At 38.8% G+C, this 27,379-nt stretch overlaps 1 protein-coding gene across 5 annotated transcripts; it reads left to right on the plus strand.

Moving 5' to 3' along the window:
- The first annotated feature begins 4,041 nt into the window (after positions 1-4,041).
- Positions 4,042-26,736, plus strand: BDKRB2 (bradykinin receptor B2). 5 transcript variants are annotated; one of them, XM_042872113.1, is made up of 5 exons: positions 4,042-4,163; positions 5,301-5,443; positions 10,269-10,392; positions 19,812-19,876; positions 23,824-26,736. In XM_042872113.1, exon 5 carries the CDS (start codon positions 23,826-23,828, stop codon positions 24,969-24,971), a length of 1,146 nt encoding a protein of 381 aa, XP_042728047.1. In that variant the 5' UTR covers positions 4,042-4,163; positions 5,301-5,443; positions 10,269-10,392; positions 19,812-19,876; positions 23,824-23,825; the 3' UTR covers positions 24,972-26,736. The 5 variants fall into 5 exon arrangements, 4 of the variants coding, with proteins under 4 accessions (XP_042728047.1, XP_042728066.1, XP_042728053.1 ...); XR_006179096.1 differs by lacking the exons at positions 19,812-19,876; positions 23,824-26,736 and adding an exon at positions 17,825-18,799; XM_042872132.1 differs by lacking the exon at positions 19,812-19,876 and having other exon boundaries at positions 10,251-10,392.
- The last annotated feature ends 643 nt before the right edge of the window (positions 26,737-27,379 follow it).

Here is a 27,379-nt window from a genome sequence, read left to right on the forward strand (position 1 = left end):
CCTCTACCTCCAAGCAAACACTATTGTATTTCACAGCTCTCAGGTTCCTAATTAATTCCATGTATTCAAAACAACTTGTGGTGAAAAATCTGTTACCAGGAATCTGGCAAAGCGATGCTAGAAGACAACACACATAACGATGTACAAACCTAACAACAAAAGCAAACAAGAACCAGTATAAAGACACATAGAAAGTTTTACAAAAACAAACTGCCCAGTAACTTACTGTGTGTACTACCAATACATCAACTAAACTTCCCTTTCATGTACATTATCATGTGTGGATCTGAATAGCTATGAGGACTGTTGTGGAGATTTGTATTATCTCACTAGGGCTGTCGTTCACCAAATCAGGGAGGTCAGTATAGTCTTCATATAAATCACAGAAGATTCAAACATATGTAGAATACATTGTTCCTTGTGGTATATGGCTGGTTTTGACTGAAAATCCATTAGCTCTTAAAATATAAGCAGTTTAAGCTCATAGGAAATAGACTCTCTTCTACCCATCAACTTCTTCAAGGAAAGCAGGCTTCAAGATCAACAAAAAGCTATTAAGTCAATACTCAGTGAAAGAGAAAAGTCAGGTATCATTGTAGGAATGGATCTACATAATGACTACTTAACTGAGTTGCAAAATAAGACATTTGACATCTAGCTCCTTCTGAGGGCAGTAATATCATCTTTATTAGTGCAGCCAAGTTATGGTCCACATCAAAGAAAAAGCAGGACCAAGAATTTCATTTACAATGATGGTTCCTCTAATGAGAGATGTCACACACACAGGTTTAAAAACAAAAAAAAAAAAAATTGCTTCTGCTTCATACAGATGGACATTCTCATCCCAGTAGTGCTACCTGCTACAGCCCACATGGAAAGGAAAAGCAGAGTCCCTTGCTTTCTTCATTTACTCCATTATCATTTGCTTGGTATCATACAATGCAGATTCAAACCCAGGCTATTCAGCTGAGAGTAGTTTTACTGCTGAGATAACACCCCAGCATTCAAGTCCTTCTACGTTTTTCTGTAGAGGTAGGTTGAAATCACTTCTACTACTTCCAAAGATGAACACTGCCCTTCTCACAGAGCTGAAGAGGTATGGTTCTGACTGTATCCTTTAAAATACCACACTCAGCAAAACCAGCTTTCAAACAAGAGATTGGGTGCGTTTTCCCCTTATTTCTACAACTAACACTGCTTCTCTGTCAATATTTTATCTGTAGCCAACCTTCATCTTATTAGAAGATTCTCAAACCTCACTCCCTTACAACCACTCAGTAGCTCACACAGCTTCTAAATGCTGACAAATCAATATCCTTCATGATATAAGACACAAGAACTTCGCTACAGGGAAAAAGCCATTTCTACATGAACAAGAGAAATAAAGTTTTAAAATAAGCACATATTCTTTGAAAAGTCAGAAATACAGAGGAGACCAAAAGAAAAAGAGTTCTTATTCCAGAAGAATGCAGCTAACCAAAAGGGGTGAATGCTTCCACCAAAATACAAACAAAACAACTACTGCTCAGTGATTACACAAAAACCTCACTAACGATGAAGAACAGTCCAGATACAATTTATCTTAGAGCATCAGATTTAGACAAGGGTAAGGAAATAAAATATAACAAGATAAAAAAAAGATAGCTAAGTCTCTCTAGTTATTATTTTAATCGTTAAGTCTTGGGTAAGACAGGAAGTTTTTACAGGAAGCAAATACACATACATAGCTGCAAGAAAAAAACTGTTCTAAGATCCTGACCTACACGCACACATAACTTTTAATATTCCCTGAAAGCAATGGAAGATCTCAGCATAGTTTCTCCCACCTGCCTGAAAAAGGACACAAGTCCTCTATTCTAAGGAATTCCTGATCAAGTACCAGTAACCAAAGCTGTAATTCCTTAACAGAAACAGAGAATTACTGCCCTCTTCCAAACCCAAAGATACAAAGACAACCAAACTGTTAGCAGTATAGCCAGAAATAGAGAAAAAACACTCTTAGAAAAGGGCAACATAAGCAGTAAAGTCACTAAGCAAGACTTCCTCTCAGAGAAAGCACTTAAAATAGGCCTAAATAACAAATTAACTAATTTTCTCATCATATTCATTTACTCACCGTTTGTTGTTTAAGTTGGTGGAGGAAACATTCAGCTATCCTCTCTTCCAATTTCCTAGCAAAATGCTAACCAAGCAATAATGCTCACAGGTAACCAAGTTCAAGCTGATTAGAGCTTTCACAATTACAAGTTATGACTCTCAGCTGTGGCCTGTTGCAGCCTTTCAGTTACCCTCTGGAAAACAAGAAAATGGTGGGATAGGAAAGGAGAAATCTTCATCATCTGAGTTCATGCTGTTCCAACTTTATGTTAAGACACTTGAAGATTTCACATTTTATCTCCTTAACAGCTGCAGACAAAGCCCCGCTCATGTTCTTATCACTTCCTCACACCCAGTCACGATTCTTCCTTTGCAGAGCTTAGCCCCACTGAAGCCCTTGAAAAGAACAAGAGTATTTGTTTCCCCTTTCAGAAGTAAGTGTTGGTAGCCAGCGAGCTACCGGCAGCACCTGCTTCAGCCTCATGGAGAGGGTAGAATTCCCCACACCTGCTCCTCAAAAGGCCACCTGCATTCTCCATGTTTAGCAGAGTAGATCTCTCCACAGCTGGGGTTCATTATGCTGCTACAAATGAGCTTGCCAAATCCTTCTTATGAGCAAATAAAAGATATTTTAAAAACAAAGCAGGAGTTTGCAGTACTACAGTTGCAAGAGTAAGTTAAAGCTATGTTTAAGGAAAAAAGAATAAGGAAGAAACTCTGAAGTATGGTTCTAAAATTTTTATTCAAGACTTAAAAGTTAAAACTTGATGAGGAATTCAGGATGAAGACCTTGAGACCTTGGAAGATTTGAGTTTGGGGATTTTATGATCAAGCTAAAACTATTTCAAGGGAAACCGAGATGGAGCAGAAGACATGGCTAATAAGAAAGCATGACTCAACTTTCAGCAGTAAAGAAAGAAAATGTATTACTTGTATTAGAACAGCTTCAGAAAAAAGAAAAAGGAAATAAATGGAAATCAAAGCATTTAGTCCTGCTGGGAGAAGTATGGGCGTTATTCTAAAACAATAAATGAAGAAGTGGAGAGTAGGGGCCAAATACTTTGATAGATAAAATTGATCACAAAATAGACCACGTAGGCTATAATTAGCTGTGAGTTCTTTTCTTGAATCATTTACTTTCAGAATTAGTAATATGTGTGAAACAGAGGGAGCAGACTGTTCTCTGCTAATTTTTCCTCTGAATGAAGATGTATTCTTTGTATGAAATTCTGCAACCATGGCTGCCATTTCAGGCTTCAGTTTAATTATATAAATAGAAGAAAAATAGCTATGCCTCTAAGAAACACAGAAAGATCAGCTCTGCTGTGATCTCAAATTCAGAATAAAAATCACTGTCAAAGGAAAAAGACTCTTCTCTCTGTGTATGACTCTGTTTCCTACAGACGTTTCTTCCAAAGTTTAGGAGAGATTCTGGTAATCCTTAAAACTTTAAATGGTACTTGGAATTTCTATTCCCAGCTGAGTACAAATAGAGATTTCTGCTAAGGAATAGCAATGCTTTTTGTTTTTGAGAAATATAAACACTAAATTTCTTCCCATGAAAAAGAAGAATGTAAGATCACAAATGTTATTTTCAGTTTTAAAGATTTGAATCTTGCAAGAAACTAGCTTGTTTAGCTCTTGGTTAAGTCTATCAGCAGTTAAAAATAAAATACACCATCACCTGAAATCAGGATTTAGGTTGTTTTTGTGTATGTTCACACACGTACATGTTTGAGGCTCTTTGTAAACAAACATGGCTGTTTCATACACACTCTGTGGGACGTCATTACTTCAATTTGATTTGTACTGTTTACCACCCCTAGTCAAATACAAGTGGTCTCATGCTAGTTACAGCAAACAAGCTGCACTCCTGAAATGAAATATAGTACAGCAGAAAGTCCAGGAATATGATGTCACTAATGGAGGGATGAGTCTGCTCTGTTCAGGGAGGGGCAGAAAATCAGAAGTTACACTCATTCATACAACAGACGGAGCATGGCTGCTCACTGAGAAGTGTTGCACTCACTTGTTTGTACTTCCTCAGTACCAAATTTGCAGTCAAGGTATGTGCTTTCACTTCTTTTTCATATGAAAAAGCTGCTTCTTGAATTCTTAATATGTTTCTAGCTTAATTAGAAAACAACTGGCATCATTAACATTCCAGGAACAGAGGAAGAAAATAATTATCACTGATGCAGCATGCTAGGTTGGCAGATTTTGCAGAGGTGAAATATTTACAGGAAAAAAAAGCTTTATTTCAGTGTGCTCAGGATGCCAAAGACACAGGGACTGTCGGGTATGGGCTACGTGAGTAAAATGATCTGTCTGGAGGGCAGTCAGTGTGTTCCATTTGTTTTAGCTATGAAAGAACAGAAAGTACAAGCAGCTAACTTCATTTTCAGCTGAGAACTTACCTAACAAGAACCAGGGAAAAGGCACTGACAATTCTTTCTGTGTGCCCTCAGTGTTTTCTCACTGTTTATTGTTTTGATTTTCAACTTTGTGCCACAGTGTGGATTTGCTTGTACCTTATGCTGCTGACCTGTCTCATCTGTACTGACTGAATGGCAAAGACTAAACCTTCTGAGTTGCTTCTTGTGTAACAAAGAAAGGTTTCAGTTCACCTTTGAACAACTTTATTGATTTACTTCTGATATTTATATTAAAATGAAAAAATGAAAAAAATACAGTGAAAGTAAGATTTATAAGACGCTTATAAAAATAAACAGCTTAGAACTGGAATTGTAATTAGAATGGTATAAAAAAGGGACCAAATGTTGAAATATATGCTATTCATTTTCCATTACTCAGTATTATAAGTAGTGGGCTGTGTATAGTAACGGTAATAACAAAATAGTTGTGCAGCCAAAATAGTTCAAAGTTTGTCATTAGAATCCTTGGTTTTGATACGTTGTGTGTAATCATACAGATGCCATCTCCTAAAATTTGAATGTGTTTTTATCTTTAGCAGTTGTATATATTTTCTTAGAGAAGCTTGAACAGAGCTAGAAAATAGTATATTTCTTTTTATAGCAGAATCTCTAAATCTGAATTATCAGGATATTGTGTAATATCTGTCATACGGTTACAACCTTTTCTGCTTTTTTTTCCTGGAAATTCACTGAGGAATTCTCATTGAAGAGAAGCATCTTTACACTTCAGAATCATTCAGAAACTTCTAAATGTATCTGTCTTTTCAGTCTGAAGAGAACAAACATAAAGAGAAGAGATAAGTGTACCTAAGTTAATAAAGATGATGGGATAGCCGGAGCAGAGACATCTCCAGAACACTTCTGTCAGGTTTTCCACTGAGCCCTGTACATGCTAGAACAAGATTAAGTGGGTAAGTCAGAGTTACCTGAACATTTTGTTCTGCCAACCCAACAGAAAAGCCCAGCCTTTCCTCTCGAGTTAGAGCTTCCCAAATTAAGGATATCATATCTACTCTAGGAAAAAAAATCTCAGAGCTGTATTCTCAGAGCAAGTGTTACCACATTTAAAGTTCTTTTCCAGATAGAAAACAAGACGAATTGGGAAGAATTTTAGCCTGTTAGTTATCAAGAAGCTAAAATTAAGTGCTTAGGAACAGGCAGTTTTAGATAACATATTTCTTCCTGGAAAGAAGGAGGCAAAAGGCTTTTAGAAACCCAAACCCCACTGTTTTCATGGTAGAAAAAGTAGGAATAAAAAAGGAAGAGTAGGAAAAAAAAATCTTACTGCAAATCCAGGAATAATGAATAGAGTTTTGCTTTCAAAACAAATACATTCCGTCCCTGTAACCGAGTCAGCCATAAATGTACACCTGAGCTCATTAGCAATGTTAATCAATATGAAATTTAAAAGAGAAAGAGAGAGAATAAATATCTTCTGTCAAAATGCCACTTAAAACCTGATTTTTCTTTAAAAGCTACGCATAAGCCAGGCTTGTTCTTTTCTCACCAATAGTTTTTAGAACCCTTCCTCCACTCTTGGATTTCCCCTGCCTTATCTAAACATTGGTCTCTCTTCCTTCTCGCATACTTCAAATTTAACACACGCACACATGAAACGTGTGCTCCTGCTCAGCAGATGTGAGACTGCTAACAAACAGGGCCTCAGAGTGGAGGCAGAAGCCGTTCTTAGCCGATGCTCTACAGCTGGTGTGACTTTGGGTGCAGATGCCTGAAGCTTCCAGCTTCTCCTTGCACAATGGATCTGCAGTGCAGTTGCTTTTCTGTTTCTTCTCCTTGTGCTGTTGTACAGCATTTCTGATCAGGGAAAGATTAAACAAGTGACTTTTCTTGAAGTGAATCTATTTCCTGAGCTGGTGATACCGTTTCAGTTCTTGTGACATCTGCAAAAGAGTCACAACCTACAGGACTGGATTGGTAACAGCAGTGGGGCAGACTAGGGAGAGGTGAGGCAGTAATGCTTTAAAGTGACATTGCCACATATATCTTCACCTTTTGAGAACAGAAAGCTAGATGAACCCCTCTCCTAGCACAGCTAAGGAAGAAGACATGCCTTGGTGAGCATTGTATAGAGAAAGGGTTTGGTTTGGTCCAATAGAGACTGGTCTGAAATCACAATGACCAAATAGAAAAGTATGAGCCAGCAGTATGTGCTTGCTGCGTTGAAAGCCAATTGTATCCTGGGCATATCAAAACAGGGGTGGTAGAAAGGCAAAGGAGGGGATTGTCTCCCACTCTGCCCATGTGAAGACTTGTCTGGAGTACTGTGTCCAGGCCTGGGGCCCCCAGCACAAAGAAAACATGGAGTTCTTGGTGTAGGTCCAGAGGACAGCCACAAGGATGATCAAAGGGCTGGAGAACCTCTCTTGTGTAAAAACTTTGAAAAGTTGGACGTACTTAGTTTGGAGAAGAAAAGGCTCCAAGGAGACTTCATTGCAGCCTTCCAGTACTTGAAGAGAGCATATAATTAGGAGAGACTGACTTTTTACAAGAACAGAAGGAATGGTTTTAAACTGAAAGTGGGGAGATTTAGGTTAGTTGTTAGAAATAAAATTGTTACACAGAGGATTGAGGCAGTGGCACAGGATGACCAGAGAGGCTGTGGGTGTCCCATCTCCAGAGGTGTTCAGGACCAGGTTGGATGGAGCCCTGGGCCCTGATCTGGTGGAGAGCAGCCAGCCCGTGGCAAGGGGTGGAATTGAATTGTCTTTGATGTCCCTTCCAACCTATTCCATTCGCTGATTCTATGACATGGTACAGGCTCAGAGTACAGTTTCACACCAAACCCTGTTCAAACTGGAGCCCCCTGATCCAGCTCCCCATTAAGGGCTCCTGTAAGGGAAGAAGTGAGAACTCCAAATCAGTATTGGAGGGAGGAGAGGGCATCTCTGTGGTGTGGCAGCCTGGAGGCGGTGGGTACAACCACAGCAAGAAAACATAGAAGATAAGCAATGCAACAAGAACACTAAATACAGACACTGCAGGCTGCTGTCTTCCCACAAAGTTACACCTGCTAGCTATCACCACCACCACCAGGGGTGATACACCATTCACTTAGAAGCAGTACTACCATAGTGAGGCTGAAGAACACTGACCCTGGTTTAGTACCTCACTGCAAGCCCTAGACAGCAGAGAACAGACACAAGGGAACAGAGACCATAAAGAAAAGGAAAAATAATACAAGGAACAAAGTTGCCTACTGAAAGCAAGCTGTCTCCATTCTGATGATAAGCAGCCCTCTGATGATAAGAGCATTCAGAAATTGTGGAAAATCTGATCCATTACAAACTGCCTCAGGACTCTGCAAATATGCTGAAGTGGTGGATTTTACTTCTTTTTGCTGCTGTGCTATACTTACCTCCCCTGTATATCAACTCTTCAGATTGATTCAGCAGCTCTGGGCTTGTCTTTGTGATATCTGAAAATAATGAGGAACTTTCAGGTTTGCAGACCCTCCAGTGCTAAGCCTTGCACACTCAGGTATGCCAGCGTGATGAGGGTGTTGCAAACAAAGCCAGGCTTCAAGCTCTTGAATTACCAGAGAGTGGAGCTTCCTAAATGCAGAAATCCATTTCTCACACTCATTATCTGCAATAAACTCAGCAACAAGGAGAGCAAGCTGTGGTTAGAGCTCAAGGTCATTTTGATATTAACAGGATCTACATATGCATGCACAGAGGCAGAATTGGCTATAGCGGGTTTTCCTCCTGCAGTCTTCCTGCAAGTTATTTGGGAGCTGCATCCCCATGACCCTGGAAGGGCTTTTTTCCTTCCTTGCAGCTGTATGATCTGCCAGCTGACTACTCAAAAGACTGCTGCTCTGGGGTCACAGGGCATGAAGGTCGGGCAGTAAACTGCTTGCAGACACCAGGCAGGCCAGTAAGCTGAGAGCAGTTCTTCAGGTCTCCTGAGCTTTGCTGCAAGCAGCTGTGAGGCTTTCATAATTCAAAGGTGGGACCTGATCCTTAAATTCAGAAACACAGAATATACCAAGTTTGAGGGACCCACAAGGATCATTGAATCCAACTCCTGGCTCCATGCAGGAGGATGGAAATATTGTAAACATTGTCACTAAGTTTGGCTCTTATATTCTCCAGCACTCTTTCCCTAAAATGGGTTATATTCTTCACTCTTTCACATTTGGCTTCTGCTTAGACTATAGGCTCTTTGAGGCAAAACCTGCCTGTATTCTTGCAGGGCTCTTGCACATTGATTACCACTGAAGCACCAGGTCCCAATTTAACACAGACAGGATGGTAATAGCATCATCCTACAGGTTTTGCGCTGCCTGCCCCTTCCAGAACTGGGCACTGAAAATCACAAACCATTTTTCCCAAAGTAAACAGCAAAGCAGCAGGCAAATGGTTTGTGGAACTAAAAGTGATCATTAAATCTTTGGTTTTTTGTGGGAATGTTCTCTCTTTTCTCTCTATGCAATCATGGAAATATAGATAAACACATGCACAGAGGTTATTAGCATTTTGTCAGAGAAGTAAAATGCATGCTCCTCTACAAAATCACTATACCCACCCAGCTCTCCTGTACACATTTCCATGCCATCCTCTGAGATGGGGCAACACATCTCAGACTTTCTGTCTCCAACACTTAGTTCCTGGTCCCCACATTTTAACTTGCTGCAAAAAATTATATATATACTGTCATTCATTTGTGATGTGTCCATCTATTATGATTATGATATGTTTGTTTATTTTTTCTCCTTTGCTTAGGCAAGTATTATATTTTATTTATTATAGTTAATGCTGAAATATCCAAGTAATGAGAATCTGGGAGTAACCTTCATGAGCAGATTAATGAATAAAAACTCTTATCTTCTTAAAAACCATTCTTGATAGAGATTTACAGCAAGTAAAAGAATTATATAATGAAAAAAACCTACTGGCAGTTTACTGAAGAAGGGTGCTGGTTTAAAATTTGAGAGCTTCTTAAATAGTGCTTTAGTTAGTTAGTTTGTTTGTTTTCTTGGTGAGCTGCAAGTTCATTTTCAAAGTGATGCTATTCCAGCCTGGTTAAGCCTACATAACAAATCTGACAAGTAGGCAAATTGTGAATGGAGGGGATATTATTCACACTAGATCTGAATTTATAACAAACATGCTTGTAAAAACACAGGTAGAGACATGTTGCATGAGGTATGGATTGCGTGCTCTCACATTCTACTTACATCATTTCTGTAAGAAACCCTTTTTTTCATTCAAAAGTCTTCTCATAGCCAAGAAATTCCAGCCAGCTGGCTCAGCAAGAGAAGTGTTTCCCAGAATTAAAAGGAAGGAGAAGTAACAAAGTGGAGTCAGTTTCGGGAAGGTGTTTCCTGCAACATTTTGGAAATGTCAGTCTTTTTCAGAAATGCAAGACAGCAATTTGTTTCCTTCCATAATAGACTTGGTCTACCAGTTGGCATCCAAACCATGAACATGATCTTGTGCAAGACACTGGGAATTTCATTCTTCTGCACTTGTAAAAAAAAAAAACAGGTATTATAACATTTTGAATAGAAATCCCAGGTAAAAACTCTTATTAATTTGGTGTATATTTGACTCAAGCAGAAATTCTTATTCATTCATTTTTTGCTTTCAAGCCCTTTTCTCTCTTGAGAGATTAAGCCCCTATTTCCCTTCTCGCCTTCTTTCCAGTGTTCCTTCCTTCCAATTAGTAATATTTCTCCAGTGTTTTCTTTAACAGTGTTATGTTCTCTTCCAGAACTCGCATCCCCTCATTTCCTCTCCATCTGTTCCTGGCCTGCCACGAGACTTTTCTGCCTGCTGCAGAGAGCTGCTGCATGCCACAGAGAGCTTTATATGCTACAGTGTCTGCAAAATTGGAGGTACCTGAGTTCAAACGGGATGGGATTAACTTAAATTAGAATATTTTTCAAAATTAACTAAGCTGGTCAGAAGGTAGAAATTCTGTTTCACATAAAAGTTGGGAGGGGCAAAAGGAAGAAATTCCCATCTGGAATGAAAGGATCTTGAATTTTTTTTGTAGCAGCAAGAAACCAAAGCATGTGCACTTGTTCAGGGGAAATCTGTCTAGGAATGGGCACCACAGAAATAAGAATTTTGAATGAGGCATCTTCCTTCTAAAGCAAGCTCCTGGTGGATACTGTAGTTAGTTGACCACTTTCATTCTCAGTGTTTTTTTTTTGGAGCTGCTTCACTTTGTAAAGACAATAATTTGGATGGCCACAGAGCTCAGGTCTTATGATGAGCCATGAGCTACTTGTCTGTGTATCTCCTTCATTGTTCAGAATCAGAAACTACATCTCCAAAATCTTTCCTGTTATTTTTCCCAACTCACTTGTGGGAAAAAAAAAAAAAAAAAAATTATTTCAATTTTTTTTTCTCAAGAAAAAATTTGGTTGTCCTTTTAATAGAAAAAGGAAATTTGCCTCCTCTGACATGTAGTAGAACATTTCATACAGAGCTGCAGTAAAGAATGAGGTATGGAAAGATGTGATCCATTAATTTTACCACTGTACAGACAGGACAGTACTTCTGATCTCATGTCATACTACATAACTGCCCAGTGACAACCCAACACCATTTGACTGCACAAGCTTAGAAGGATCTCTCTCTTTTGCTAGCTGTGGGTACAAGAATTCTGTGAAGGGGCTGTGGTATGTATTCAAAAAAGAACCTTTCAAACAAAATCCTCACTACGTTTTTGTGTTGGCACTCATAATATCAAAAGAGCAGATAGACAAATATTGGCAATCACCGGTGCTCAAAAACTGTGGTCACAGAGTGAAAAACAGATTTTCTTTATCAGATTCCAGAAAGTCTCTGACATCTCCTGCTGCTAACAACAGAGGGCAATAAATTAGCACTCAGTTTAATTTCAGAACACTGGCAAAGAATGAAAAGGCAAAAATAAGATCATAATCCAAATGCTCGTTGTTGTATATTGGTGTTGTACATCACACCAGTTCTCAGCTGAAGAAGTATCCTGAGCCTTGCAGACCACACAGTGTTGAAAAATGCATGACTGCTTGTACAATCTAGTTAATCACCAAATACTTATCAACATTTATTTGAATGCTTTGTTCTGCATTTCATAGAAATATGATGCACTTCCACATAAAAATTGCCATTGGTGTTCTGCTATGTTTTCAGCAGGAAAACAAACCATGTTTGGGTGTGTAACAATTTTATCAGTGCTGACTCAAAATAACTGCAGTGTAGTGTGAGGTTCACTATAGTTATTCTCTCTCTCTCACATACACATATATTTTAAGTATATATATAGTTTTGAGCTTTCCTCTGCAATGTACTCAATGTGGTAATTTATATCCTGTTATCTAAAACCTTACTTTTTCCAATTGCAAATGCCTCGTACATTGGCTAAGGCAGGAACACAGACAAAAAAATAATATGAAATGACTGCCACGGCTGCTCAGGTAACAGCAGAGGTGGGCAAGTTTGACCCAGGAAGAGCAAGACAAAATGACTTTCTGAAGTTTATCACCGAATTGAAAAAACTTACAGAGTTCTTTCTCCTTGACAAGGGAACTGTCTGATGCTTGGTTCACAGAGAGTACAAAATGGAAAAGAAAATCAACCATTATATAGTTAATCATACTTTTCAGCCTATTCTGTAGTCTGAGCCCAATTTGATGTTTGGAAACTCTACCTTTATTGGATGAGGATGTCCATATATTGTATGCTTTTTTGGGAGACATTAAGTGAACCAAAGGCATTTTGTTATTTCTAGCTTCTAGAAAAGACATATACTGAGTGCAATACCTTCAGATATCTGCATGTTCAGACCCCACAGCATGCTGGTGAGGATAACTGTCTGTATCTGATGATGAAATCTTAGTTGCAGCAGCGCAGGGTGTTGTAAAAATTTAGTAAAGCCTGATGAACTCAAGAGTAAAATCTACTGGAGATACTTAGCCTTTTCTCGAAAGTCATAGTTGTGAGAGTCATTTGTGAAAACGTGCAGAAAATGCTGCATTATTGCAAATGCCATTAGTAACTATGTAAACGTAATTGGAGGTACTGGAGGCAAATCTGCTTTTTTGCCTAAATGGCTGTTAAAATGTTCTCTAGAAGCTAGAAGCTAAGTACTTTCAGGGCACAGAGCCATTCATTTGAAAGGCAAATCTCAACATTAAATAGTGCACAAAGGAAGCAGCATGAATAAACATTATTTGGCCATTAGACCTTCACATTTTACCTAGTCACAAGAACTTAGAGCCGAAACCCAGGAAAAAGAGCTGTTAGGAGAAAGGAATGGCTAAACAGGGCCAAAGAAGTGTGGTAGCAGTAATGTAGACTTGAAGAGGACATTCACATGCTCATCAATGACGGAGCTTGAAGTGGAGTTTCCTAAGCTGCTGTGCAACACTTCTGTGCCTCCACTACAGCAAAGCAAGTAAAGGAGAATCAGTTGCTTCACCTTCCTGGAAGCAAAAATACTTCAGAATTTACAGTTTTTTTCCTCTTATTATTCCACCTCTGTTGCTGCGTTCATAATGTCCAGTGCTTTCTTCAGGATATTCCCACTGTACATGGTAGAGAAGATACCAAGAAATTTATGCAACTTGTTATGCTTCGTCAGAGTTTTCCTGTTTTTCAGCCAAGTAAAAATAAATATATGAAGGCAGGTTTGGTTTATTTTTCCTGTTATTTTGCCCATATGTACCTTTTTTTCCAGAGAAATCACATAAAAGTAGAAACAAAAACCTTTGCCTCTAGCTCATCTGCTTTAACTGTTGCCAAGGTACCGCAGAGCTTTATATAGCATTCCTAGTGTCCCAAAAGACAAGCAGCAGGAATTTTCTTTCAAAACAAGACTAATCCAAAGTCCAATACACTGAGAACCACATCAAACTTACTCATTTCAAATACAGAAAACTATTTTTCAGATTTTAAGTATATTTTGTTGTTAAGCATAACTTTATGTTTCAATCATTTTTTCCACAAGAAATCAGCAGCTTCTCTTTTTCAGCTCTTAAAACCTGAACTGTTTTAACAGGCTAATTCCCAGGAGACTTTTCCTTGTCTTCTTTTGCTGTAATTTTGCATCTCATATCCAGAATGCTCTATTTTATAGTCCCTATAATGCTCTGCTTAGCCTCAAAATTTGCCACTTTGTAGTAATATCATATGGCAAAGGTCACCAGCAGTGTCTGGAGTTATTTCAAGAACTCCATCTTGCATGGCTCCAGAAGCACATATTTCTCAGAGGCCCTATCTCATATTCATTCCAAAATACCTGTACTCAAGCACTTGAATGGCCTCCCAAACACTTGGCTGCTGCTGTTCTTCAAAATAACTAATTTTTTTATCTTATGCATCTCCAGTGCTATATTGACTTAATGTCTTTCCTAAAGTCTTACAAATCTTCTCTTCTCCACACTTCTCCCTATGATCACCTAAGGAGATAAGCGAAGGCAAATAAATATCTGAAAGGCAAATTTAACAGTACATACTTTAATACTCCACAGATAACACACATTTGAAACAGGACTCGAACAGTCCACTGCATCACAAAACAGCCCATAAAAAGATGTGAGTGGGCACACATCAGCCCACAGCATCACCCCTCAACCTAGGCATCCAGGCTCCCTTCTACCCTCACTGTAAACCCTGTCAGTTAAAGTCAGCTTATCTCTACTTACTTTCCTGACTTTGAAGAGCCATAGCTCTGTCCTGATATTAGCAAAAAGCTTCTTTAGCAAAAGCCAGTTCATATGTTACTTTCCACAAAATGTCCATAGCTTCCTAAGGATGCTCAGTGAGCTTTACTTTTTTGACATTCTGCTTCTGTTTGTTGGCTAAATTCAAATGGAAATTCAATTATTAGTACAAGAAGCACAAGCTAAGAATCTTAGGATAATCCAAGTTGGAAGGCATCAAGGAAGTCTAACTTCTTGCCATAGTCTGGGCCAGTCGTGTGGTAAGATCATGTTACTCAAGGTTTCATCCTCTTGTACTTTAAAACTTCTGAGGATGATAAAGTTAAAACTGAGTAATGGCTGGAGAATCTTGAAGATCTTGTTCTTTTGATTTTAGGCCAGATTGTAATGTTAGAAATGACAATTTGTCATTTCAGATTAAATAAAACTATAGTAACAAAAAAGTACTTTCAGAATGGCAGCAACTTCAAACTAAGGTGCCATTTGAATCATTTGGAGCGCATTCTACTCTTAGTAGAACCATTTCTAAAACAGGTAGTAACAAATCAGGGGATGAACACCACCACTATCTCTAGACCAAATCTATGTAACCCTAACCCAAATCTGCATAGATTTCATAGCGAGATTGGCCCTTTTCCATACACAGTAACCCTTCCCACTGATTCAGTTCAGATTTTCCTCTTCCTACCAGCTCTTACAGAAGTCTAGCCATTTTGTTCTGCCATTCACTATCTCAGTTGTAGTTATTTTACACACAGATACCATATTCTATCAGAATTATTGGACTTATTGAATAGGATTTAGAAAGCACTGAAAAATAACATCCCAAGTTATTTGGAGATGAAAAGTATGGGATTTTTCAGGAAAAGCATAATATAAAAATACTAGTATTGTGACTCCTTTTAAGATATCAATTTGGAAAAAGTAATATGTAAAGTGCTTCATCACACTGGATTGGGCTTCTGTTCTTACCACATCTTTCTTTAGTTGATTACAACAGCAAGTACTGAAAGTGTGTGCCTTCCCATCCCACCCAAGGGAAAGAATAAAAGCCTCTTTAGACCCATTGTTATTGAGATAATTGCTTTAACAGAATACATATTTTTCCTTTTTTATCTAACATAATTGACCCTTAATGGTAACTGCAGTATAATGGCTGCTGTTCCATGGTGTGCTTCAAGTTTACACACTGGAGATTCTCTAAACTCCCCTTTTAAGAAGTAAAAACTTCATTTTTTGTTCATTGCCTTAATTTTCTGACAAACTGGGGACTTGATTCTCATTAAAAGGCCTTTCCTTCTACAAGGTTATTTTTGTCCCAGTCAAGTTCCTCAATCTGGTTCAATAGAAGCCTCATAAAACTGAATAGTAACTGTGAGAGTAGCTATAGGGTGGAAAGGAACAGCAGAGGAGAATGAAGAACAGGAAGTGCTGTGCCAGCATTGCCACAGGAAGTATCTGCTGATCTACAATATCATGTGAGCTAAAGCCAAGTAAAGATTACTTTATACAAAGAGTGGAAATTAAAAATGAGTCATTGAGACGGTAAACGGAGAGAATAAATATCTTCATTGTGAAACTGAAGGTAAGAAACATTTTAAGAATTATTCAGGCGCTCCTTCTGCCTCTCCAAAATAACGAATACATTCTCAGTAAAGCAGACTTAAAAAGGATATTCTGAGTAACTTTCAGAGTACATTTCACAGTAGCCACATAATTATACATTTTTTTATATTTGGACAAGGACACAACTCAAATGCTTGCTAAGACCTATGAGAGGGAAACAACCAATCCCATTGCTCTTTGTCTGGATGGAAACAAGAAAGGTAATATACTGGGGACAGATGACAAGGATGATTTTTGTAACAGTGAAAGTTGAGAAAAAAGTTGAGTGAGCAGCTTTGAAAATAAGCCTAAAAGAGAAAGAACAGAAATCATAAAGAAAATGTCTTTCCCGTGTTTTTGTGAACAACAAATTCCAAAAATAAGACCCATCACAGAAGATGGCCTTGATCTAATGACACGTCTTTCAGTTCTTGCCAAAAAGCTTCCGTTTACGCTATCCCATCAACTGTTCTTGAGGCCTAGTGGACCTGCAGGCATGAAGATAAAGGATATGCATTGAAGTTGTTATGTCATAACCCCATAATTAATTGAGAAACAATAAAAATCTCTTTTCCCTGAAAAATTGTCCTGGAATGAAACCCTCTAAATGTGTTAAAATGAAACTTACATATCTTTGGCTGGCAAACATTTATGATCTGTCAGATGGTCTCAAATGAGGCAGTTAGAAGGTGTTTTGTCACATCTTATTTTCTTAAGTCAGTAATTTTAACATTATAGGCCTTTGAGAAAGCAGAAATAATACTTTAACTCAGCAGAAAACAGACTTTCTAGTAAGCATCATGCTGCAGAAAACCACCCTTACTTACAGCATCTCTTAAACTCTCATTTCAGTAACAGTAGATCTGTCAGGCAGGTGCCTTTTTTTCTTCTTATGACTCTGACAGCTCCTCTGTCGCATTTATTGTAGTTTTTATAGCAGCATGAAGAAGCATGGCTCCTAGATTACTGGGCACCATTAAGGGACAGTTGGCTTCCCAAGCTGTCTTTAGGGATATTTAGGAGCACAAATCCTCACAAAAAATAAATAGGATTGGAACAGCCTCAGGTCTGCACAGGATCAGAGATTTAGACTGGAAACTGTGTCAGGCCTTGGGTGTTTTGCTGTTTCTTTCTGCAGCTGATCTTTCTTCTAATAAAGCGCATCACAAAAGTCTCATATTTCAGAAGTGAGCAAATGCCCTTCTCAATTTGCAGCCACTCAAAACTATTTTTTTTCCTCCCAGATTTTCTGTTCTTCTGTACCATAGTCACCTAATTGTGTATAAAGCTACACGTACATATGACGAGCCACCTACTGGCAGTACCTAAATCAGATAAACCCAAAATACTGTTACGGATGATTCCACACATACTTCAGTGTGGATTTCAGCTGGATGCTCTATCCAGCCTTCACAAAGCCTTTGTTCTGAGTCCGTATTGCTGAAATGAATTTTGGGTCTGGATACCTAATTCCCAGGCACATATACCACCAAATAGGTCTGTGACAGCAAGAGAGAGTCATTTCAGGGAATAGGAGAGGCATAAATTGATTCTATGTAATCACACAAAAATAAGTAATAAAACTTTACTGAAACAGCTTATAAGAGTTCTGAAATTGAGTAATCATCCGTATTATACCACTTTATTTCAGGGAACACAATCTGGATGCATGAATAGACTTCTGCAATAGCATTCGTCCACAAAATGAAACATGCTGTTTCATTTTAATTGAATACTCTTTCTCTAAGTTCAGTGCATGTATTCCATTAACTTAATATGGGAAGAAAAATGAGTATCAGCCATATGCTTCTAAAAAATAAAAAAGAAAAAAAGAAAAAGGCTCCTAATGTTATGGTTTTGGTGTAATGATTCCAGGCTGCCTGTCATCTTCCCTGAATGTCCTGCCTGCACGAACTCCTGCACGATGCCCTTCCTGACACACCACACCCTGTTTGCCTGTCCTGTTTGCCCATCCTGTTTGCCTGAACCATTCTATCATTTTTGAAAGGTCACAGAGAACAGGAGAGGTGCCTGAGGATCAGAGGAAAGCCAAAGTCACTGCAGTCTTCAAAAAGGGCAAGAAGGATGAGCTGGGAAACTACAGGCTAGCCAGCCTCACCTCCATCCTTGAGAATGTGATGGAGCAGCTTATTCTGGATGTCATCACCAAGCAAATGGAAGAGAAGAAGGTTATCAGGAGTAGTCAGCATGGATTCACAAGGGGTAGCTGGTAGCTTTCTGTGACATCATGATCAGCTGGGTAGATGAGGGAAGAACAGTGGATGTTGTGTACCTTGATGTCAGCAAGACTTTAGACACTGTCTCCATACATCCTCATGGGTAAGCTCAGGAAATGTGGGATAGACAACTCGACAGTGGACTGAGAACTGACTGACTGGCATAGTTCAGAGAGTTGTGATCAGCAGCAGAGAGTTTAGTTGGAGGCCTGTAGCTAGTGGTGTTCCCCAGGGGTTGGTGCTGGGTTCAGTCTTGTTCATCAATATCTTCATCAGTGATCTGCATGAAGAGACAAAGTGCAGCCTTAGCAATTTTGCAGATGATTCTAAACTGGGAGGAGTGGCTGAGTGCATCCGGCAGGTTGAAGGAGGTGATCTTCCCCTTCTACTAAGCCTGTACGTCTGAAGTACTGTGTCCAGTTCTGTGCTCCTCGTTTCAAGAAAAGACAGGGAACCTCTGGAGAGAGTCCAGTGGAGGGCCACGAAGATGATGATGGGCCTGATGTATCTCCCTTATGAGGAAAGGCTGAGAGGCCTGGAGAAGAGCAGACTGAGAGAGGACATTATCAATGTTTATAAGTATCTGAAGGTCAGGAGCTGCAGGGTTAGACTAGATGTTCCCCAGAGATCACTTCCAACAACTACAATTCTGTGACTCTGTGAAGATGCTGGCAATAAAACTCTCCTGCTGTATTTGCATTTTAAACAGACAGAAGGAATAAATCAATAAGCCAGTTTCAACTTCTTACCACTGATTTGATTTTTTTTTTAGTTTTTTTAAAGTTTTTGTGTAGACTTATGTCCTTCTTTATGTAATACAAAGATAAGAAGCAGTAATTTGTGTATAAGATGATTTAATTTTGTTTCTCTAAGCAAAAAAAACATACAAAAATAATATTTATATTTCAGCCTTTTCCAGTTTTAAATATATGTGGTATCACTATCATTTATGTTGATGCTAATAAATAAGACCAAGAATAACTAAGACCTCAATCCAAGTGCCTAGATATATATAAACACTGAACAAAACAGTTTTTGAGCTGGGCAGCACAGATTGTGGTGATTAGAGAGTTTATTCTATCATCTAGGGGGAGGGAATGTTCAAAGGTTTGCTTTGAATAAAACTGAATCAAACCTCCCTTCATCTTTCTGGTGGATTAGAAGCCTTACACTGCTCAGAGAAATAGGCATGTCTTAAGAGGCAGAGCGTGGACACAGTATGACACAGTGGGAGAGTGGTGTAGTGGCTCCTTGCACTTATTCCAAAGTGACACGACAATGGTTAGCTAACCCTGATCCCAAAAAGAAGAGGAAAGGAGAAATTTTTCATGTCTGTGAAAAGCTGACAAACTATAAACCCAGGACAACAGCAACAGGACAACAACAAGCATTCAGGGTGAAGACATTGGTAGAAATATAATTGCAAGGATGCTCAGGTCCTTGTTTAGTTTTAAGCTGTATCTACAATTGCTTATGGGCAAAATAAGGGCTGTTTATTGTAGGAGACCATAAATTAGAAATGCAAGTGTGGAGGCCTGCAGTGACTCATTTCAGCCCTAAGATCCTAGGTGATGTCATTTATGGACAATTTGATCATACCAGGATGTGGCTATAATTTACAAATAAGAGAAAGCGTAAACTTTCAGAACCTGAAGTATTACATCATGCTTGTAATTCCAGTACGTTTGTAATTGGAAATATTGCCATGGGCTAAACAGTCTTGCCTCAAGGAATGTTTATGCTATTTTTTTTTGTCAGTGTAATTCAAGCATCTCATCATTAATTTGGATACCAAGAAGAAAATGTTCATAAACTAACAAACAGTGAGTATTCTGCCTAAATTTAAGACTGATAGTCTTCTTCCCCCCATTTTGGTCACCAATACCCTTATTTACATAATAGTTTACACTTAGGTTTCCCAATCCTTGAGAAACAAGCAGCCAAGAAGGTTGAGGTCATATGGCAACAGTTTCTATCTTCTGCTTTATCCTGTGCTCTTGCAGATTATTTTTCACTGTACCTCAGCACGTGAGCAAATACTTAGCATAGTATAATAAAAGTTTAACACCACTTTCAGAGATACCCAAATCTGATTGTGAAAAACGTTCACTTGATGCAGCATGGGCATTTCTCCATTTGGAGAAGAAAATGTCTCAGCTTTCCTGGAACTCATTCATATCCATTAGCACTATTAACTGAGTTCTGAGATATTTCCCCCTGCATTTGCATTCCTTATTTTGCAGCTTTTGATCTTTAGAGGGCTTATAATCATGCTTCATCATATTCTACATGTCCTCCTTCAGACCATCCATAGGCTCTAGCATGTACAGCAATAACGTGGAGATCTTACATCCTCACCTAATACTTATCTCAAGGATTCCTGGACTCTGTGCCTTATCTTTGAATTTCTGCTCCTCTTTCACATCTCTTCTGGCATGCTTCCCCCACGATGGCACATACAAGTCTATCCTTGATTAGTAGAAGAATCCACCAGGTTTACAGGCAAAGATAAGAAGTATCAATGATTGTTCACAGCTTTCAGAGCTTTCAAATCATGGCATTTGTGACTGCCACCTTTTGGAGTCTTTCTCCCCTTATCTGTAAACAATCCAGGACCACAGCAATTACAGTATATTACCCTCTTCTTCTCAATCTCTGTGTGAGCTTACCTTATTTGCAGCATTGGCTGGATCATGCCATTGCTCAACATATGACTGCAATAGCCAACACCATAGCCCTGCTCCACTGCTCAGGACAGTGTTGTGGGCTGGGTGCCATCAGCCATCAGCACAGGCAAGGCAAGGCATGGCTGTCTGCCACACAAGCCATGCTGCAGCCTCCAACTGCCGAAACCTTGCCACTTATGCCCAATACCACTAGCAAAAAAAAATAATTCTGGAACAATGAAAAACAATGACTGACAATGTTTTTATCTGACTGTAAAGAATGAAGTATTCCATAATAAGAGGTGAACTTCAGCAGGAACAAATTCAACCCACTACAGCAGTTCTTCATAATCAGTAATAGTAAATTGCTTCAGCTAGACAGTTTACGTCAAAATCATCAGATAAAATCAGTCCAAGATGAGACATTAAAACTGCTTTGCATTGTGCACACAGTGTCTTTGTGAGGGGTTTACACTTATTTTCACGGGCCTGAGATAAGACTATGGCAAATCAGTCTCTTTTCTAAATTGTGGTTGCATAAATCATAACATATTCAGTAAGCACATGGTTTACATGACTTTCCCGTGCTGCAGAGAATAGCCCCAGGCAATTGTTTAAATAGGACATGTAATGATGATTAGCAAATTTTACACCATTTACACCATCATTTCTAACAATGTTTTACACCAGGGCCTGAGCTAAGGACCAAGGAGACAGATAAGCCAGGAGCCACACAGCATGAGCCTTGGTCACATTCTAACTAGGTCCTGAAGTCCGTTCCTAGACCACAGCAATGTCACAGAAGTAACTTATTTTAAACAATTCTCGGTCTTTCTACAGCACAATCGTTTAAAAGGTGAATTAAAGGAAAGATATCATCAACCAGTGGGCAGTTTTTGTGCTTCCGTTTGCTGTAAAATTAATTCCTGGTTCTTGCTTTCCTATTAGTCATAATTATGAGAAAGAGGCATAGAAATTGCCAACAGTATCATAGCCTTTATGACTTTGAATTACTAATGAATGCCTTATTAAGCATCTGCAGATACTCAACCTCAAAGAATTTCATAGTGCACTTAATTCTTGCTGCTGCCTGCTCCCGGCAGAAACAACAGCTTCTGCTTACAGCATCGCCCAACAGAACTTCTGTTCTCAGATGACCTTCTGTTGGTCCATTAGCATTTTACTTCCTAAACACTGTTAGAGCATGAAGTGCCAGGAAAAAGGGCTACAAAGAGGGTGAAAGGTCTAGAGGGCAAGATGTGTAAGAAGCGGCTGCGGCCCCTTGGCTTGTTCAACCTGGAGCAGAGGGGGCTGTGAGGAAGCTTATGGCGGCCTGCAGCTCCTCCCAGGGACTGGCAGAGCAGTGCTGTGCTTTGCTCTATGTGACAGCAACAGGGCCCGAGGGAACTGCGTGGAGCTGTGGCAGGGGAGGGGCAGCTGGGAGTGTTGTTTCATCGCTAAATGTTCTCAGTCTCACTTGTTTTATCCAGTTGACCTATAGTGCCTGACACTTGTGTTGTAAATTTTATGGCAGAGAGTTTTTGTTATACTTAATGCAGTCTTGATCTTTGCATTTGATTCCCAAGCACTACAGTACTTAATTAAAATGAATACGCAAAATACAGTCATCATTTTTCAGCAGTTCTTCATCTTAGAGCTGAATGTCAACGTGCATACTTAGCATTGACTTTTACCAACCAGCTAGTGCGGTAACCAGAACATGAATGAGAACTTTATCCTTCCAGGAATTATAGATGTTTTTCACTGCCAAGTTACCAGATGAGTCAGAAAAACGTTTTAGTTAAAAATACATCTGAAAAGCTTCCAATGAAACCACAATGTTATCAGAGGTATTTTAAAGACCTGGAATAAAACAAACAATATTGCTGTCACCTAGTTCAGATAACTATGCATACAGGCCTGGATTCTTATATTTGGGCATTCAGTCTCAGGAACATAGGAATAATTGCCAAAGCTAAAATTTTAACGGTGCCAAGCGGAATCTGGACATTCAACTGTTTGATGCTAGTGACATATTTAAACACGTATCTGAGATTTATGTCCTTAAATAATTCCCTGTAAGACCCTATGCTGTTCTGAATGTTTACAATACAGCACCTGGTTTTCACATTCTGCTCTTACAACTCAAATTAACTCACTGGAGCTTCACTGCAGACAGGTAATAGAATCAGAATATCCCAAGTTAAAAGGGATCCATAAGGATCAAGTCCAACTCCTAAGGTCTTTGCTTACATGATGGCCACTATCCTTGCCAATCTGTCAACCCACCTGCTATGGATCAATTAAACCTAGATTCCCTTCCAAAGGTTGTACCATTCATCTCTTCTGTGACTTGAAGGAGATGGTAACACAAGTACAGAAATGCGCAGGTGATTCCAGTGAATTGACAAAACCACGCTGCTTAGAAATACTAATCCTCACTCCTGCAGCATTCTCAGTGCAAACTAGACCTGCAAACTAAATTGCTGGGAGAGGAGATTTTGACAAAAATAAGGAGCTGTGTGGAGAGGAAACACTATTGAATTCCATCAGTTCTAGTTTTACAGAAGGAAGAAAATGTTGAGAGGCATGCCACAAGACTGTGAGCTTTTCAGCTGAAAGCATGAGTCTCACAGTGATGCATCTTCCTTTGGGAGACTATGAATATTGATACACAAAGATAAGAAAAGAAAGTAATCATTACCCTTATCAAAGAATTCAAAAGAAAAAGAAAAAAAAAAAAAAAAGGAAGACAAGGAAAACAAAACAAGTAAGCTTGCTGTTTTATTTTATTCACTTACTAGTGAACAAAGGCCAGCAAATGTTCTTTGCCAGCTTCAGTTAACCTGCTTATTACAGTGATGGCTGTTGCTTTGCACCCTTAAAATTGTTCCACACATGCAGTCCATGGCAGTTTACTCTGTGAAACCCTCTGCAAGCAAGCAAGGTGACTACAGAAAAGCAACCCAGAGAATCCTAAGTATGTTTGATGCTGTTTTTGTTTAAGACAGTGGGAAAAGCAGAGCCAGCTTTTCTTCTTGTCTTTTGCAGCAATGAGCTAGCAGTCTCATTTTACCTTTTTTTTTTCTTTTTTCTCTGCACAGAAATGGTTACCATCACACCTGAAAACATTGTGCAACTTTACAATGTTGTGGCCACACAGGAGTTTACAATCAGTCCAGCAGATTTCCACAATAACTCAAGTGTGCATCAAATGAATGAATATGAATGTATTAATCCAGATGCATGGAAATGGCTACAGACTTATCAGCCTGGATTCCTTTGGATTATATTTATTCTGGGAACAATAGAAAATGCCTTTGTCCTTATTGTCCTGTGCTTCCACAAGAGTCGCTGCTCTGTGGCTGAAATTTACCTAGCAAATATGGCATTTGCTGATCTAATGTTTGTCTGTTCTTTACCTTTCTGGGCCATTAATATTTCTAATAATTTTCAGTGGACTTTTGGCCTGTTCCTCTGTAAAGCTGTCAACACAATCAGCTACATGAACTCTTACTCTAGCATTTATTTTCTGACGTTAGTGAGCATCGATCGCTATCTGGCCTTGGTAAAAACCATGTCTCTGGGACGGATGCGGCGAACAGCCTGTGCCAAGTGGAACAGCTTTATAATCTGGGTGTGTGCACTGTTCATATGCTCACCTACAATGGTGTTCCGAAACTTACAGTATTTCGAAGAGTACAACATCACAGCCTGCTTTCTTGATTATCCAAACCCCTACTGGCGCCCTGCAAACAATTGCCTGCTGAATACTGTGGGCTTCATGATCCCACTCTGTGTAATTACCTATTGCACTACTCAGATCACCAAGGCCTTACGAAGTAATAAGTTACAAAAACTCAAGTTAATCCAGACAGAGAGGAAAGCTACCTTGCTGGTCCTTGCTGTGCTCTTGCTGTTTGTCATTTGCTGGCTTCCATTCCAGATCAGCACCTTCATCGACACAGTCTGCTACCTAGCAGGGAATTTGAAATGCCTTGAAGAAATCAATGATATTGTGACCCAGATGGCAATGTACTGCGCCTATAGCAACAGTTGCTTGAACCCAGTCCTGTACGTTATTGTTGGGAAACACTTCCAGAAGAAGGCAGTGGAATTCTACAAGGACTTGATCCCACAAAGGTGCAGAAAATCACAGTCTGTGAAGACAGAAAACTCCCTGGACACTTTACGAACTTCCATTTCAAGTGAATATCTAAGGAAAAAATCTGTTTTGCCATTATCACAATAGCACAGTTCATAATGGAAAAAAAAAAACACTTTTGATATATCAGTCTCCACTAATATGCATCTGCTATGAGTCAGCAGAATGAACACGTAGCAACATTCATCATTTGAGGGAAAGCAATGGTTTGATCTTAAAATCAAACCCAATGCAGTGAATTACTTCTAATATTACTGGTCATTTTTCTAACTGAATCATTCTTTGTAGCATACTTACATTTTCATGGCTGAATTATAGTGTTTTGCATGTATCATTTGAAATGATTGTATTTCTGTGGAATATAAGTGTCAGAATGCACATAGAGTTCTCTGAATAGAGTCCCAGTCTGGAAGCTATTGTAAGGGCCATGCAACTACTTATGGTACCTGTACCCTTGGATAGAGTACATTTTTTGATAGGATGGAGTTGTATTTATGTAAGTTTAAATGAATCCATCAAGACTATTATTGAAATGGATTTTCAAACATGGTCATCTTCTGGGCTTTTCTTTTCTCTGTTTTGAAGTAATTTTATTTACTTGATTTACAAACTGGGCCTTCTTGCAAATGCTGTGACTGCTGAGTGCTGATTTACTTCTGCCTGTATGTATGCATAGTTCAGAAAAGGCAGTGCAGTAAAGAAAGGAAGGCTGCAGCCAACCTCATGAAGGCAGTGGAGTTTTCTTTATAGCAGGAGAATCTTTACTCCTGCAATGAGGTAAAGCATTCACTATAGAGAGCTCTTTAGAGTTAATGTTATTCACATTTATACCTATCCTACAGATCAGAAACTTGTTTTTGAATATTAACAAAGCATAATTAATATTTGCAATATTATTTAATGGAAACAAATGCTCAGTGCAATGGGCACAATCTCACAAGAAGAGAAATATAGAGAAGAGCATCACCTCACTGCCTTAGAAAGATGACTGAAGCTAATAGGGGTCTTGAATGCTAGGAATACTCCAAATATGGCATTTTCCAGCTCTAATACTACCTAAATTTTATTTACGGAGTTAGTCTAACTGATTAAAATACAAAATAACAATTCATAAATTAGACAATTTAAAAATGAAAGAATTTTACACAGAAGAAGCTCGGTGTCCTTAATAGCCAGTAAGAACTTTTACTTCTAAGAACCTAGATCTAAAACCAAATTGGTGACGATCTAAAAGCTTCTGAAATCAACAGAGCCTTCCTGTTCCTTTCAAAGCACTTAAAGTTGGAATTTTAATTTAAGTTCTTAAAACTCTGAAGAAATAGAGTTTTGAGACATCAGTAAACTCAAAATGCTAATGTGTGACCTTTATTCATAAGAACAAGAACGGAGTAATAAAGTTCCATTCAAGCTAGGAAATCTGTATTCAATCTTCAAGTAACTAAACTAAAGAAACACTCTTGAAGTCTGTGAATGTGCTATATAAACTACAGGATTTAGATGGCTGCAGATAATTTATAAACAATTTCTATAGGTTTCATTTAAACACACGTTATAATTCTGTGTTATAAATATTTCTACTGTTTGTTCCATATATTGTCCAAGATGCCTGTGATGAAAGACTGCAAGTCTTACTGTTATCTCCAATGTTACCAGTATCGTCTTGTTCAGGAGCATGCTGTTCACACAACCGTTAAGTGAAACCATACAGAGGTTATGGGGACAGTGGAAGAGAATTTTGAGTATTTGGTACTGACAAGTGAAATATGAAAATATTATGACATGTAAAGAATATGACATTAATTTAATGTAAATAAATAGATGTGTTATTTTGCTATACAGTAAATATGTACAACAGAAAATAAACTACCTTAAGATATGAAATGTGATGGTGTTTTGTTCTCTAGCTTGAGTTCACTTACTTAGGAGGGACTTGTCAGAAGTGCAACTGTTACGGATATTTTCCTTCTTTCACTTCCTGTTGTACCAAGAGAAAGCAAGTGGAAAGAATAGAATTTTAGGTACTTTAAAATGTTTGGGTCAGTTTTCTTTTGGGTCAGCCCATTTCTGAATGGTGCTGAACACCCTCAATTGCTTTTGAAGTTAAAAGATTAATTCAAATAGATAAAGATACTGAAATCCCTTCAGTAGCTCTTCCTCGCACCTTTGTAGCTCATTTTCTTGTGAAGCAGCAGATGCTCCTTTTTTTCTGAGGACTTGGGGTACCCAAGAACCTGTAGGTGCCCTCCATAGCTGCCTACAGACAGACTGCCTGCCTAAAGCCTTTACTCATCTATGAAAGCAGATACCAACAGTATCAACAGATACAGATACACAGATATCAACAGGCAAAGTCTTTACATCAAGCTCTGCAGACTGTAGAATGCAATAGGCTGACTTCCAAGTCACTTACTTTCTAGAGCTATCACATATTGTCTAGTACTGGCATATACCACTTATATAGGTAACGAAGTAAAGCCAGAGGAACAGCAACTGTA

This window comes from Lagopus leucura, unplaced genomic scaffold (genome assembly GCF_019238085.1).
Source record: "Lagopus leucura isolate 7727_CA_CO unplaced genomic scaffold, USGS_WTPT01 Super-Scaffold_1, whole genome shotgun sequence".
In the NCBI taxonomy this organism is placed as follows: domain Eukaryota; kingdom Metazoa; phylum Chordata; class Aves; order Galliformes; family Phasianidae; genus Lagopus; species Lagopus leucura.